The sequence below is a fragment of the Urocampus carinirostris genome, chromosome 7 (genome assembly GCF_059441175.1).
Source record: "Urocampus carinirostris isolate Australia breed hairy pipefish chromosome 7, RoL_Ucar_1.0, whole genome shotgun sequence".
Classification (NCBI taxonomy): Eukaryota; Metazoa; Chordata; class Actinopteri; order Syngnathiformes; family Syngnathidae; genus Urocampus; species Urocampus carinirostris.
The window spans coordinates 21700430-21717556 of NC_142355.1; the positions used below are offsets into that span (position 1 = coordinate 21700430).

The window sequence follows — 17127 nt, forward strand, 5'->3', positions numbered from 1 at the left end:
AAGTGTTGGAGATGCTATGCTAAAGGGGAACTTTGCATCAGCTACAAGGCCCATGTGAAAAAACGAAAGGGTGTACAACACCTTCAGAGGGCACAATGGACCTTACGAAGAACTGTCCACTGCGCAGACGGAAACTTTGGTTGTATGGTCACGTCACAAGGTCATCAGGACTGAGCAAGATAAATCTCCAGGGCACAGTCCAAGCGAGCAGGGGGAGAGCAAGACAGAAATGGAACTGAACCGACAACATCAAGGAATGGACTGGTGTCACCTTTGCCATAACCCAAGAACAGGCAAGGGACTCCACAGCGGAGAAGGCTGTCCAAAGTTGCGTCCTTGTTGGCACCCTGGCAATTCATGCGGTTAAGGGATCTGTGAAACTTAAGCACTGATACTCTGGTCTGTTTTGGAAGTCATGAAAAGTTGGAAATTCTGAGCAATATGTACCTATATCTAGCTAGTGCTAAATGTGGAATGCAAAGTCACTGAATGTTTTGTCCCTTTTTAGAATGATTGAAATGTGAAGTCCTGACAAATTCTGACTATCCAAGTAAGTTAACACCGATTTTTATTTAATACTTTTACAGCAATGATGAAAATCTCAATTTGGTCTGTGTTTTTGAAAATTGTGAAAAGTTATACATTCTGAGCAATGCTTACTAGACATCTTGTTCTTTAGTTGGGGTAAAGGGTTTTAATAAAATATTTTTTTACCTTTTCAGCTCCTGCAGGGTGGCATCTAGGTAGAAGTTGTAAGCACCCAGGTAAACAAAGTTTGCTCGTTTATTTGTATCTTTTTTGATAAAACTACTTTGGTCTGTGTTTTTAAAAATTGTGAGAAGTTTTATTGTCGTTTTACTACCAATATTCTGTGCTAAATTTGCGATGTCTTTTCATCTCATTCTGTATGTCAAGTCATGTTTAATTGTATAGCCCTTAATCACAGAGTCTCAAAGGGCTGCACAGATCAAAGCCTATTGCAAACTACAGGCTATTATGACACCATCCTATCATCTAAAACCTACATGAGGGCAATTAATATGTCCCCTTTCAGCACTATTGACATCCTCCAGAAAGCATTTAAGATCTCATTGTAAGTGGAAGTTTTGATCTTTTCTATTTTTCACAGCATTGGTGCATATTCATTTGGTCAATTGATTTTAAGGTCATAAAGTGTTTAACATTTTGAGCTATTCATACCAATATCTTGTGCTTGAGTCCGGATGAAAAGTTATAAAACGCTATTTTCTTCTCCCCTTTTAGCCGTATTGGAGGGTGGGATTGAGAAGTACCTGTTAATCACCAAGGTAAGCAAATGGTGCAAGCTTTTGTTAATATTTTATATTTTTACAGCAATGATGATGCTCCTAATTTGGTCTGTGTTTTTGAAAGTCGTGAAATTTTGGGAAGCTCTGATCAGTGTACACTAATATGTAGCTATTGTCAATTTTGGAATTAAGAGTTTAACTAAATGTAGTTTCCCCCCCTCCGTTCCCTTTCAGCATTATCGAAGACTTGGTGGTGGAGGTGTTGGAAATCCATACCATATGAAACTGAGGCGCAGACCTAGATGGATTTTGAAGAAGTCAAAGAAGTTCACAGTTTTATTCACCAAACTTTATCACAACAATTATTCTCAGTTGGCACCTTGGGTTTTTATTAATTTTTTTTTTTTTTTTTTTAGAAAAAGATGGCTTTTCATGCTGGCTTTTAAAGCAGCTCCAACTTTTTTTTAATTTTTTTTATTTCACTTGGCATGTAGGTTTTAAAGTATGTAACATTTGATTGCACTTCTTGGCCCATCACCTCATACAAAATATCATAGACCCTGTTAGAAGATTAAAGGGCACAGGTTTTCCTTGGATCAGTTGCTGGCAGTTACATTGTTGAGCCGTGAGTGGGTGTCCCAGGCTGGTTCAGGCCAATGGTGTTGCACAACCAGCCGGCAAAATCAACTTGCTCTGCCTCGGACTGTCTTATAAAAGGGTGTGCCTTTTGGAAATATGTTGGGTAAGATGAAGCTTGAAGGTTTCCTTTTGGTTTGATTGTGTATAAACTCACCATCAACTGTTTCAAGTCTGCCCTTTCTGCTGGATTCTTAATCAAGCTGAAATTGAAGTTGAATGTGTGATTAGTTCGTATAAGGAAAAGATGGAGATGGTACTGTACATTTCTCCTTACCATTTATTGACAAAGTCTTGGAATTCTGAACTGAATATCATCCCAGGCAACTTTGGTGGAGGCTGCCCAAAGAGATGAAGAATACTCTTAGTGAAGCAGTTACTTTTATGAAATCTTTGTGTGAACTCACCTCATTTACTATGTAGTCAAGAAGTTCAAAGATTGCCATTGGAGGCCTACTGTCTGGTCCATATGCTGAAAGTAGAAAAAAAACGTGTATTTGAGGATAAGTTTACTTATAAGCTAACATTGTTCTTGAGACTTACAACTGTTGGGTTTTCCAGGAGTCCCAGCTTGTGGTGAGGATTCGGTAGAGTTTGTACCTTCCCCCGAAATCCCGAAAATATGTTCGAGCTCCTTTGTGTCAGGCGGTGGGATAGGGAACCGACCAATGGCCATTTCAACCAAAGACAAGCCCATACTCCAAATGTCTGATTGGACTGAGTAATGGGTACCCTGTAAACGCTCTGGCTGTGTAAAGATGGGAACAACTTTAGGTTTCAACTTAGCACTATTTGCTAACCATAGCAGTGGCAACACACAAAGTTCTGTTCAGGTGTACGTTCGTGAAAACTTACTGACATGTACGATCTCGTTCCTACGAAAGAGTTGGCCATAGAGTCTATGAGCTGTCCGCTAACACCGAAGTCGCACAGTTTAATCTCACCGCGGGAATTCACCAGAATATTGGATGGCTTGACATCTGACGCAGGAAAACATGTGAACAAGTTGGGGATGAACACTCTTGAGGTTGTAGGCGATTTGTGGTAGGTTGTTGTATGACTATCACTAATCCAATTGAATGGTTGTGCTGAGGTAGGCATTCAGTCAGGAAGTAGATTTTTAAAATTGTGTCCGATAAACACTGAAGGGCCAAATGTAGTGTTCAGTCGGTTTTGGAAAAAATGGTGAACTTCAGCTAACTTATATTATCTGTGGCTGAGTCACTCTTATGTCACATTCCCACTAATTTTTGGGTGCATTGGAGAGTTTGGCTGACACTTGGCAATTATATTTCTGGACTAACTTTCTATGTCAAAATTCGGGCCAAGAGAATTGGCAACCCAATGTCGTCATGTGTGCAAAAAAGAGAAAAGAAACGTTTTATATACTGAAGTTGTGCATCTTGTGGTAAAATAAGTTTGAAAATAAAAGATGAGTTGTCAGTCACATGTCTGGTTGCTGTGTTTATGAAATTATCGTTGGAGTCGAGAGAGTATCAATCAACCTCTGTGCATGATCTTGTGTTTCTCCCTCAGATAGGAAAGCCCTTTAATGACCTGTGGGGGGCAAAAAAAAAAAACGTCAACAATGGTATAGAGCCGGACATTACATACTTGCAAGTTGGCCATAAAATGGGAAGGATATAATATGTTTTCAAAAAAAGTAAATATTTATGGTGCTTAATCCAACATTTACCGTAATAGATTGTTTAATAAACTTCCAGTTGTCATGCTGTGAGAATGGGGGAGAAAATTCCTGTTTTCTTTGAATTCAGATACAAGACAAAGGCAGTGGTGTAAAATTTAGTTTTGGTAAGGAGTTCAGACTACAAAACATTAGAGTATTTTGATTTGCAGAGGTTCCCAGTATGAAGCCCCAAAAGTTAATTCAAACCGATATAGAATAGAATAGATGTTATTTCCTAAAATGAATGTATCGTCCCTGAAGTACGTAAAATAACAGAAAATCCGTGTGAGACATACAGCAATACTGATTTTGCCAAGGATTTGCTCTGGGATCTTTCCTGCTTTCTTGAGCGACTGATCCAGGGAGCCCCCATCCTATAGGCAACAAGGAAAGAAAATTGCTAAAGGACTGCTTTAAAAACGGATACCAGCAAAATGTAGAGATTACTCTACCATGTGTTCCATGCAGATACTGATTTCCCCATCACTGTAGAAGGCGCCATAGAAGCCCACGATGTAGGGAGAGTTGCATTCATGCAGCACTTGAAGCTCCCTGATGATCTGATTCCGGATGGCAGGTTTTATTTCCAGATGGATGAGCTGCAATACAGGAAAGCTGGCGGTATCAGAATTTGGCTGCAATCCCAGGACAACTATTTGACATTTTCACAATTCTTAGAACAGCTTTACCTTCCGAGCCATGATAAGGCCTGAAGGTCTGTGGGAAACCTTGAAGACGACCCCTCCGTTGCCTGCACCGAGCTCGCATATTTTCTCAAAATCATCGTCCTTCAGTTCCCCCACTTTCTGCTTCTGCGTCAAGAATGCTTCCAGACGTTTGCGCTGTTGCTCGTCCAGTTCCAGCTCTTCCAGTTTCTTCTGCAGGGCTTCCAAGTTTGTCCTTGCAAAAAAAAAAAAACCTGCATGTTGTACTAGGTTTCCAATTAATGCTTGTGCAGAATTTGGTAGATGATTGTTTGCTGTCCTTCATAACGGGATTTGGGGATGAGGCACAGGAATATATCTGTAATCTTGAGGCCAAATGAAAAAGACAATGCTTGACGCGCCCCTTCTTGCGAGTATTCAACCTATGCGAAACGGTAGATACGAACGTTTTTTTCAGGTTGTCAAAAAATATACAGACATTGCTGTAAGTTAGACTTTGTATTGTGTGCACCTTTTTCTTAGTAGAGGACATTACTGTAGTGTTTCTTTCCACCATGTGCATCCACTCCGGATGAGAAAATTGGCTTCTCCCACCTGGTTTGTGTGTATACACACTGCACTGTGTTTCTAGCACGCTAAGAACTTTGACATTTTTGTTTCTTGTGTATCCATTCAATATGGTTTTAAAATGTAAAGAGGCGAGCTGTTTATTTTGAAATGAAAGTGGAATAAGAAAGCTTGATGCGGTTGAGAAAATGGTTGAATTGCTTTTTTCTTTTGTCCAAAAGTAGGTTAAGTTTAACTTTATCTTTATAGTAAAGTCACGTTTATTTGTATAGCCTTTATCACAAGGAGTATTAAAGGGCTTCACAGATCACAGGATATCAACGCCTAATGTGTAGCTTTGTTTTTTAGTGTATTTTATCATTCAGCCTGCTTTGTACCATAATAGAAAACATTATTTTATTAAATGGTTTATTTTTTTTTGTACAAAACAATACAGGTTACTCATATAAACCTTAAACATACAAAATATAGCACTGAAGCAACTTAGGAACACATTCAACTCACAAACTATCTCGTTCCCAAGTAGGGCAGCGTAGGGCAGACAGTATTTAATACATATTTATTCACCTAAAAGTATTTGGAAATATAAATATGCGATAGAATTTTTGTTCATTTTTCATATAGCGAAGTTATAATACGTAGTGTATTCTAGTCGTACAAAAACATTCAGTTAAAAAAATTGGAATACCAGGCAAAAATACATGATCTATCATACTAATGACATTTTTTTTTAATTAAGAAATTATAGGTGGAGAAATGTATGTTTCTTTTACACAGCTGAATCTTCACCTAGGTCCCCGCCATTTTTGTCAGGACCCGAGCTGCCACGTTCTGCACTGGCTCTGGCCCTCGCTTGTGCCATCTAGTGGTCAAATATTAAACGCTGCCGTTTATAAGATTTTGTTTACGAGTCTGAGGCACTTAATGCACTATGTTCCTTTTAATCAGGGGTGGGCAAGCTACAGCCTGAGGGCCCCATGCGGCTATTTAGATGGCTTTTACTCTTTAAGCTGGATATCTGGGCACTTTTTTAGCTTTGTAGCTAGCTATCTTTCTACATTTTTAGCTATTTAGCAAGCAAGCTACCTAGCCTTTGACATATTTTGCATGCTATTGAGCTATTATTTTATCCCTTTTTGCTAGTTATCAAGCTAAATTTTGGCCTCCTTTCTAGCTAGCCATCTAGCTTTGGGTCTCGCTATTTAGATGGCTTTTACTCTTTAAGCTGGATATCTGGCCACTTTTTTAGCTTTGTAGCTAGCTATCTTTCTACATTTTTAGCTATTTAGCAAGCAAGCTTCCTAGCCTTTGACATATTTTGCATGCTATCGAGCTATTATTTTATCCCCTTTTGCTAGTTATCAAGCTAAATTTTGGCCTCCTTTCTAGCTAGCCATCTAGCTTTGGGTCTCGCTATTTAGATGGCTTTTACTCTTTAAGCTGGATATCTGGCCACTTTTTTTAGCTTTGTAGCTAGCTATCTTTCTACATTTTTAGCTATTTAGCAAGCAATCTACCTAGCTTTTGACATATTTTGCATGCTATCGAGCAATTATTTTATCTTTTTTTGCTAGTTATCAAAGCTAGATTTTGTTTTCCTTTCTAGCAAGGCATCTAGTTTTCGATCTGGTTACTTAGATGGCTTTTACTCTTTTAGCTATCTAGCTTCCCTTTAGTTTTTTTACCATCGTGTAAACTTTACATTACCATATTTTTTATCATTGATATAATCATATTCTTCTAGTAAAATATTTACTTTTTCCAAGTTTTGCTTAAAATATTCTCGTTGTTACAAAAACACATTATACAGCTGATGTTATATTTTACTAGAAATCTTTGTTGTGGTTAAGAGTTTTTGTGATAAAGGGCTATATAAATAAATAAGACTTGACTTGTCTATGCCTATAGAGCTACAGAACTAAATATCCCATAGGCCTTCCAAAATCAGTCAAAATTAGCTAGCTATTTCCATCCATCCATTCATACATTCATCCATTCATCCATCTATCTATTGTCTACCCTGCTTATTCTCAGTAGGGTCACGGGGGTGCTGGAGCCCATCCCAGCTATCTTCGGGCGGTGGGCAGGGGACAGCTGAACTGGTTGCTAGCTAGTCGCAGGGCACACAGGGACAGACAACTCACTCGCTCATTCAAACCTAGGGACAATTTGAACCGGCAAGCTAACCTGAGATGCAGGTTTTTGGAATGAGGGAGGAAACCGGAGTTCCCAGAGGAAACCCACACAGTCACTGGGAGACCATGCAAACTCTGCACAGGAAGGCTTTTAGCTGGAATCAAACTCTGGACCCCCGCACCGTAGAACTGTGTGCTCACCACCCAGTCGCCTTGCTTCCCTGGCTCTTCCCATTCGAGAACATCTGGTATTGAATGAGTTAAAAGATCCACATTTATATAATCGTTAATGTATTTTTGCGTATTATTCAATTGTACTTCTTTTTTAGTAAAATAAAGGATGTGTTTTTTTTACATTTAGGCGCTAAATAATACACAATGTCCCCGTTAAGGAAATGAAGGCAAATGCAGTGAGTGTCACTGGTTTTAGCCTTTTATCCTCTCGCGCACATCTCTCGGTTTTGTTGAGAAGCTGCTGTCGGTGGTGTCATGGCGACCAGTTACCTTGAGAAGCCGACAAAAAAAGCAGCGGAGCTCTTGACGGCAGGCTGCAATTTGATGTTTTATGAGCGAGGATCCGCACTGCATCATCCTGATCTGCATTTGTAATATCGAGTCTTTTAATTGACAGTGTCATTCAGGCTTTAGCGGGTGAAGGCAAAACATGCTTTTTGTATTTGTAGTCACAAGACTGCATAACCATGGATACCGCATGCAGTTTGAGATAGCTGTGGGCGTTTTGTGGACAAGAGCGGGAAAGGTTGAGGACGCCAGAAATGAAGAAGCGGCCTGAAATGCACAAACGCACTCCACGCACTTGTGGCGGAGGAGGAAAGTGCACACGAGGCGGGCCTCTTCAAATCCATCTACAATACAGCTAAGGACAGATATCTTCAAGCGCAGGGAAAAAAAGACAAAAGTGGTTATGACATCGCCTATATTTTGCATCATTTGGACTTATTTTTAACTTATTCAGTGCTATAGTGTTTTACTATGTTTTTAGAAAGATTGTCCCTGAAGGCTAAAATGTAAAAATTCTCATTTTTTTAAAAGGCTTTGGCGCTGCTGGTCAGTAGATATCAAACCTCTGGGAATGATTTCAGAATGATAAATCACCACTATGTGGCAGGAATGGATTTGATCAGATCTTTGTCCACACATTGAGGAAAACCCACCTTCTTGGGTCTCTTCCTCTATCCACTAATTGAGAATGAGTGACCGAAATCGCGTGTTCATGTCACCCAAAACATCGGGCGCTGAAAAGTTCCCGCAAAATTCATGCATCATCCATGCATAAGTTCAGTGTTCTTGCCCCCCAAAAATATTTTGCCCTTCGAGGTATAACAAAAATATATATTTCTTTAAAAAGCACCAAAGTGAAAGTTCGGCTTGAAATCATCCTTTCAGAAAAAAAAATCGTTTTCTTGGAAATTAGTATTTTGAAGAAACTTGCAATGTTCAACTGTTGTTTGATTAACAATGGTAAAAGCTACAAAAATACATTTTTCTAATCAAAGATGAGGGTTCAAGCCAGGAGCAATTTTAGGTTCAGAGCTTAGGGGGTGCCTAGCTCTCAGTGGGACTGGCTGTTTTTTTTTTTTTTTTTCATTTCACTTAAAATGATATAAGACCACTCAATACTGTTCAGCAATGTCACTTCCTATTTGTAAAAATCCCATTACACTCTGTGGTTAGCTGAGACACTAATGTATGTATATATACATATATATATATATATATATATATATATATATATATATATATATATATATATATATATATATATATATATATATATATATATATATATATATATTGTATATATATAATTTATACACACACACATGTATGTATAACTTACTCTCTCCATAATATAGTACACCAGAGCCTCCACAGACTCCGCCGCTGTGCCGCAAGTGCCTCTAGCCGAGCGAAAGAGGAGCAGGGAGGCGAGAGCGGTGCTAGAAATCATATGGACTGAACCATTTCAAGGCAGTGGAGTAATTCAGACGCTGAATTGTTCACATTTATTTTTTTGTTTCAGGCGTCTGTCATGAAGGGGCGCTCTTTCGAACGGGCTGACAAGACAGCGTTTTTGGATTAAGTAGAAGACCCCCCCCCAAGTCACCGCCCACTCTGTCACCGCCCACGCCTGTCCTGTGGACCTACGAACTGAGACAGGGGTTTCAAACTCGTTTGAGCTGGGGGACACGTTCTAGGAAAAAAAAATCTCTTGGGGGCCAGACTAGTGGGTTTAAGAGAAAGAGAAATGAAAATAATGAAATACAGAGTGAGAGAAAGATAAAAAGGATGAGATGAGAGAGAGAGAGAGAGAGAGAGAGAGAGAGAGAGAGAGATGAAAAGGGCGAGATGAGAGAGACAGAGAGAGAGAGAAATGAAAAGAGTGAGATGAGAGAGAGAGAGAGAGAGAGAGAAGAAAAGGGTGAGATAAGAGAGAAAGAGAGATGAAAAGAATGAGATGAGCGAGAGAGAGATGAAAAGAATGAGATGAAAGAGAGAGATAGAGATGAAAAGAATGAGATAAGAGGGAGAGAGAGATGAAAAGAATGATATGAGAGAGAAATGAAAAGAATGAGATGAGAGAGAAATGAAAAGAGTGAGATGAGAGAGAGAAATGAAAATAATGAGGTGAGAGAGAGAGAGAGAGAGAGAGAGAAGAAAATAATGAGATGACAGAGAGAGAGATAAAAAGAAAAGTCTTGGGATCAAGAGGTCGCAGGTTGGCGCCTTGCATGGCTGCACGGCCGCTATTGGTGTGTGAGTGTGTGTGTGAGTGTGTGTGTGAATGGGTAAGTGTGAAGCACATTGTAAAGCGCTTTGGGAAGTCTTCATTGACTTCAAAAGCGCTATATCAATGCAGACCTTTTACCATTTGACTATAAAGGATTTTATACGATTGAATACAAGTTTATTGAGTTTAATGCTGTAGTTATTTACTGACTGTGCCTTTATTCAATGAGCAGTGAAAGTTCAGGGCACCCTAGTAGAAAATGTTGTTTACAGGAACGGCGGGAACGGGACGTAAGGCTGATAAGATAATCAGCACATCCAGACGCAGAAAGGCCCTGATGACGGAGGACAGCAGGCGTTGTTTTGAGAAACGCTCAGCGTTGTTTCGAGAAGCCCCACATTGGGCTTCCTTGGCACGCCCATAGGAGGAGCCGGCTCACCATCTTGCAGGGAGACGTGGGCCGAGAGGAGAAGCTAAAGGACTTGAGAAAAAGGGCTTCCCAGGGACTCCAACGACACTAATTCGGCCGTTTTTGGGTTAAATTAGTTGAATTGTTAATTAAATTAAATCTGCCCCTATGTGAAAATGTCGGCTTTCTTGTTCATCTTTTCCGTCAAGAAACGAGCACGCATAAATTGTTGGGTGAGTGTAGGTTGTGTTTGGTTAATGGAGTCAGATAACTAATTCGAACAATTATGTAAACGGTACATTTTGATATTTAATTCCCAACAGTCATCATATTTAAGCATATCCTGTCCTTAATTAAGGAAGAGTTTTAAAAATGCTATTATTTTGGGGGGTGCTTGGGTTAAATTTGTGGGTGCTTAGACACCCCCCAAAACGGGCTTGTTACGCCCATGGTTGAAGGTTTTTTTTTTTAAACTATGTCTATATATATAGCTACAGAACGTGAGTCAAAATGAGTCCAAATGGCAATAATTGCCTGGCAACCCTACTTCCCATTTGAGAGAAACATCCGGCATTGAAGTATTCTTTATGTTAATTGTGATTGGGTGCGTTGCAAAAAATGTATGAAATAAATAAATAAATAAATGTATGAAATAAAGGGGGGCGTGATTGTTAAATATTACATCAGAGTATTTTCTTTTTTCCCTAATTAGTAGGTTTTTTTTTTTAATCATTCTGCAAATTGATGTTGTTTCCTTACAATATTGGCAGTGGATAAGGTGGGAAAACATTCAATATTCAATGTCTCATCAGACAATTAACCCCTATTTTTTTTAAACTATTAAACCTTTTTCAACGGGACGCCAGATATCTTCGTATTGTGTAGTGCAACAGAAAACGAGTGCTAAAAAGCACATGGCATTCTGGTCACGAACGATTATTCTGACCTAAAAAAAAACTGCTTGAAAGAGGAAGGAAGACTTCATCATGTCATAAATTCTTAACAGTCGTTTCATCAGGGTGTTTTTTTCCTCCCTCTGCTTGTCACAACCTGCCTAGAGCAACCAGGAATGTGTTTAACTATCGTGCCAACGCCGCAACGTCATCAGCTGCAGGAGAAATTAATGTCTAAACAATGTTCCAATGTATCATCTGAACCTGGCAAACATGTCCAGTTCACACAGGACAGCCCAAGTTAGTTATTAAAGGGACAGTGCGTATAATTTAGAATCTCCTATTTATGAAAATAAAAACATCATTAAAAACATAAATAATAAGCAAATATACATCAATTATTGTATTAACAATACTTGCAGGTTGGGATCCTTTTTTTTTTTTTTTACATAACATCGCCTGACATCATTGCCCGCCATTTTGATGGTACGGGTACCCGAAAGCCTCAAAAAGGCTAGGCAAAAAAATAAGAAGGAAAATTGTGTGTTTCAGTCACTTTGAGTCCCTGTAGTTTGTATTCTTCCAAGTGCTTTTAGCACTTGTTTTTGTTTCCAAAACACACTACGGCGACATCTAAAAGCGGTATAATCCCTTTAAATGCAGAATGTTTTGCACTATTTTTTATTAGTCATGCGATTTAGACTTCATATTTGAAAGTGCATTATGATGTAATCACTTTTGACAGTCTAGGCTTCAAAAGTACCCATTAAAATACACCCAACATCACTTTTTGAGTGGTTAGCGCATCCGCGGCACAGTTCCAAGGTCATTGGATCAAACCCAGCTACCAGCCTTGCGGAGTTTGCATTTTCTCCCCGTTCTTGCGTGGGTTTCCTCCGGGAACCCCTGTTTCCTCCCACAAAAATAAGCATTTCAGGTTGATTGACCGGTCCAAATTGTCCCTAGGCGTGAATGAGCGAGCGAATTGTCTGTCCTGCGACTGGCTGGCAACCAGTTCAGGGTGTCCCTCTCCCCACTGCCCGAAGATAGCTGGGATGGGCTCCATAGGATAGGATAGGATAGGATAGGACAGGACAGGACAGGACAGGACAGGACAGGACAGGACAGGACAGAACAGAACAGAACAGAACAGAACAGAGCAGAATAGAATAGAATAGAATAGAATAGAACAGAGTAGAATAGAACAGAATAGAATAGAATAGAATAGAAGAGAATGTGGGGCAGCACGGCAGCGCAGTGGTTAGCGCTTGTGCGGCACAGTTCATGTCATGGGAACCTGTCGTGGGTTCAAATCCAGCTCCAGACTTCCTGTGCGGAGTTTGTATGTTCTCCCCGTGCTTGCGTGGGTTTCCTCCGGGCACTCCGGTTTCCTCCCTCGTTCCAAAAACATGCATTTCAGGTGAATTGGCCGGTCCAAATTGTCCCTAGGTGTGAATGAGCGAATGCGTTGTCTGTCCCTGTGTGCCCTGCGACTGGCTGGCAACCAGTTCAGGGTGTCCCCTGCCCACTGCCCGGAGATGGCTGGGATGGGCTCCAGCCCCCCCGCGACCCTAATGAGGATAAGCGGTACGGCTGATGAGATGAGATGAGAGATGAGATGAGAAGAGAATGTATTGTCATAGACATCAATGTTGAGAAACATTGTACGCAACGACATTAGACTTTGCACTCAGGGGGTAATAAAGACTGAGAATAAAAAAGAGAAAAGACTATCAGGATGAATAAGCAAAAACAATAGTTACAACGTAGAGCTTAGAAAAGTTTTAATATAATAATGTCATAGACAAGAATAGTGCATTGTAACAATGTCACGTGTTCAACTCACGAGGAGAAACTACACAATTCTTAGAATACATCTTAAATTTTATTCTGGATGAGATGTATTTGAGAGAGCGGTGCTAGGAATAAAATGGACTGAACCATTTCAAGGCAGTGGAGTACATTTTTTTTAAATTTAATCTAGCGTTCTTTATCATATTTAAGTCTATCCTATCCTTTATTAAGGCAAAGAGATGTTTCAAAATGCTGTCGTTTTTGGGGGGTGCTTGAGCATCAGCCACCCTCAGCAACCTCAAAGCTCTGACCCTAAAATCGCCTCTGGTTGGCACGTTATATAATCCCGTCCCGCATTTTCTCTCACTCGACTGGGAAGTGACAACTAGTGCAGTGTCACAACTACTCCAATAACGGAAACACGCCAAATTCATTCTTGGGAAAAATGCAGCACGAATTGTGAAGGTCAATTCATAAATTGCTGCATGAATGCAACTCCCTCCTGAATCACCATCACGGTCATTTGCAAATGAGTGTCTTATATAATAGAAACAAATTTATGAATTATAATTGCAAATGTATTTGAAGAACAACACTCATTTCATGAATATGCAACTCTTAAATGTAAGACACACGAGATGTGTTTGCCCGCCACTTACTCTGTGGCTCCGCTGCCGTTGACGATATTCCCATCGGGGATCGGGTTGAGTTGGATGGGTTCGGGCTTCCTTCTTTTCTGCATCGTTCTCACAAATAACAGCCGCTAAAATTAAGGAATATATGATGATAATGACTTTTTATGATTAATCAAGAGCACTACGTTGTTATGGGAAGGACCGCGGCGCCGTGACGACCTGCAGGACTGAGATAGTCATTAAATGCCTGAATCGGGAATCGTCCGGAAGATGTGACGTCATGAAAATATTGACACTGGTCTTCCGCATGGCCTTCCGTGGTTAAGCGCCTCCTCTAGTGGCGTTGAAACGAACTGCAACAGAACATTTGGGGGTCTGGTTTGATTTCGTCATTTTAAATTAAGATTTCTGCTCGACAGTATTTGCCAATAAAAGAATAAAGATGAAGTTGATATTAAATGCTCAATCTAAAATATAAGGATGTTTAATCGAAAATAAGACAGATATATTTTTACGGGGAGCCATTAGTGATTCTGTAATAGGAACAGCAACAGGTGAAAACACATATTTGCCTATATTATTTAAGGTCCCCGTGGTTGTATTTTTTTACGTATTTCTTAAGTATTTGTGCTGTTGTACTTCTGCAGTTGTATATTTTTTGTATTCTTATAGTATTTTTGTGATATTTCTGTAGTGTGTCTTTTGGTATTTCCCTATTAGAATATTTGTAGTTCATCTGTTGTATCTTGTATTATTACTGTAGTTTATTTTTTTTATATTTCTGCGATAATATTTCAGTAGTGGTGTTTTAGTATTTCATAGTATATAACGCTATGACTGTAGTGCAGGGGTGTCAAACAGGTGGCCCGCGGGCGGGATAAGGCCTGGCCCACGAGACTATGCTCAGAGAAGCGCAAGAGAAAAACGAGCTGCAGGTTAAAATATGTCCACTTGATGTTGCCAAAGCCAGGTGCCTCTCACAAAGACGCTGTACTTGTATTTCTTTCTCTCTCTGTCTCTCTCTGTGTCTCTCTCTCTCTCTCTCTCTCTCTCTCTCTCTCCTCTCTCTCTCTCTCTCTCTCACTCTCTCTTTCTCTCTCTCTCTCTCTCTCTCTCTCTCTCTCTCTCTTTTCCCCCTTTTTATCCCCCTCTATGTTTCTCTCTCTCTTTGACTCTCTGTGTCCCTTTTCTCTTTCTTTGTTTCTCTTTGTCTCTTTCTCTTTTTGTGTCTTTTTACCTTCTTTGTCTCTCTCTACCCTTTTTCCTTTCTCTTTTTCCTCTTTCTATTTCTCACTCTTGCTTTCCCATTCTCGCTTTTCCTTCTTCTCATTTCTCTCTTTCTCTCTATTTCCATTTGGATTTCTTTCTTTCTCTCTCTTTATTTCCCCCTCTCTCACTATTTCTCTTTTTATCTCTTTTGTTTCTCACGTTCTCTCTCTCTTTCTTTCTCTCCCTCCCTCCCTCTAATATTTCAGTATTAGTTTATTATCATATTTGGATTATGCTACGGATGACATTTTTTCAACAGGTAACTGGCAACTGTATCGGATTACATTTTAAAAGTAACATTCTTTGTCATGATTATCGATGGGAATCACCTGTGCCCGCTCCTTTGGCGCCAACTGCCTCGGACTTTGATTGGCTCCCTGTTCCTACGTATACCCACAGCTGTCCCAGGTGCCTGAGTACAAGACATGAGTGTATTACTAAAAACAGAAAAGTGCCATGTTACTAAAGTGCAAATAACGAGACAACATCACAAAACAAGTATGAACATCTAAATTATATAACATTAAATGATTTAATTAATGCAATTTAATGTCCTTCTCCAGAACGAGAACATTGTGTTTAAAACATCATTGGGTTCTTAATGTGACCTACAAAGAGCATATCTTGTTGGCCCTGTGAAAGAAAAAGATTTATTTTTGCTCAATACACCATGGTTGGTATGTTTGTTGGATCCTTCAACCACTATGGTTGTAGGGGCACCAATTCCTGTGGTGTGTCTTGGGCAAGTACAGCCTGGTGGGGCCTATCCATCTCCAGGCCGTTGGAGCATTTCTTGTTGTACTACAAATAACTGCATGTTTTTGGCTTACTTTTAAACCATACATTGTTCGTTTATCTTAAATGCGGGAGCTCAGGAGGTTAGATGGTCCTCGGCTTGGGACCAAGGCGTCGCAGGTTCGATCCCCGGCTCCTCCGAGTTAAATATTAAAGTGTCCTTAAAAAGGTTGAGCACCTAATGCCCCCAATAGGTCTGTAGGCACCCTGCATGGCTGCCTCGGTGTGTATGAGTGTGAGTGTTAAGCACGTTGTAAAGTGCTTTAGGAGGTCTTCAGTGACTTCAAAAGCGCTATATAAATGCAGACCTTTTACCATTCAAACGAAATTGTGTAAATCTATTTCTATTCAGTTTATTTTGTCTTTTATTAATATATTTGATATTGGAGTAATCCAAAAGTGTAATCAAGATACATTACTTTATTATCACATTTGGATTATGCTACTGATGACATTTTTTCAAGAGGTAACTTGCAACTGTATCTGATTACATTTTTAAAGTAACCTTCTTTGTCATGATTACTGATGTGAATCACCTGTGCCTGCTCCTTTGGCGCCAACTGCTTCGAACTCTGATTGGCTCCCTGTCCCTACGTGTACCCACTCCTATCCGTCCCCTTTTGTCAGTCCATCTGCGAACCTCAGTTAACACTAGGCAAACCTTTATCGACCCTGACTCCCACCTGTTTTTTGCTCCTGTCTGTCCCCCAGCTTCGACCCGTTTTTGATCCTGACCATGTCTTCTTTCCCGTCTCGACTTTCGACCTCCATTGTCCCCGACCACGTCTACTCTCCTTTCCTGGCTTACGATTCACTTCCGACCCCGACCACGCTTTTGCTCTTCTGTCCCGGCTACTGACCCGTTTTTCTGTTCCCGACGCAGCCATCGCTCACCACGGAAGATCCACTTCAGAGCGACCTACTTCCCGCATCCAGCAATCACTGGATCGTGGGCGCAACCCTTTCTCTTTCTCCCAATGAAACTTGTGAGAAACGCAACGCAAGTGGGTCCTGTCTCCGTTCTGGTCCTGACATTCTTAACCCTGGTGGCATCTCTGTATATTGTCCTACTTGCTGACCCGCTGTACCAAATCGCATCTCACCGCCGGAAGAACCTTTTTCTCCATAAAGCAGCTCTGACATACAGGGAGAATAGATTGGCACTCTCCTGTCTCAGCCGTATAAATTCTAAGTTTCTTTTGACAAATTGGCTTACGGGCAGGCCTCTTCTAATACCTTTTTCCCGTGTGGGCCATAAAACAACCGGGAATTTTATTTTCGCTGCTTTTAACCTCTGAGAGTGAAATGTGTTTTTTAGGGCCGCGTGATAAAAAGATGTATTATCATTACTGTGAGATATTCTCCAAGATTTTTGGGATGTCGTGCTTATGATTAATGCTCTGGACAAAATCTCATTTGTGGACGTTTCGCCGAAAGAAGTGACTTTGAAAGAAATGTTTTGCTTGGTGTTATTTAGGTAGGATGTTTGACCTTTATTAGATTATTTAAATAGGTCACTGAGCATGTTATCACCATAACATGAGTTTTCCAGCTATAGTAAGTTTATTATTTAATCATCACAGCATTATTTTAAGAATCAAATTACCGGTACCCATTTAGTT

General features: G+C 40.1%; 1 protein-coding gene and 1 non-coding gene across 2 annotated transcripts; one reads left to right on the top strand and one right to left on the bottom strand.

Moving 5' to 3' along the window:
* Positions 1-1350: 1350 nt before the first annotated feature.
* Positions 1351-1420, top strand: LOC148362665 (small nucleolar RNA SNORD18). The gene has a single exon (XR_015851042.1). It is a non-coding gene; the product is annotated as a small nucleolar RNA SNORD18 (small nucleolar RNA).
* A 166-nt stretch (positions 1421-1586) lies between these two features.
* Positions 1587-13725, bottom strand: map2k1 (mitogen-activated protein kinase kinase 1). The gene is made up of 11 exons (XM_088340146.1): positions 13466-13725; positions 4281-4491; positions 4044-4190; positions 3888-3965; positions 3410-3461; positions 2760-2884; positions 2448-2652; positions 2312-2376; positions 2182-2243; positions 2062-2107; positions 1587-1992 (listed from the first exon to the last, which is right to left on the bottom strand). Exons 1-11 carry the CDS (start codon positions 13546-13548, stop codon positions 1879-1881), a joined length of 1188 nt encoding a protein of 395 aa, XP_088196272.1. The 5' UTR covers positions 13549-13725; the 3' UTR covers positions 1587-1878.
* Positions 13726-17127: the final 3402 nt, after the last annotated feature.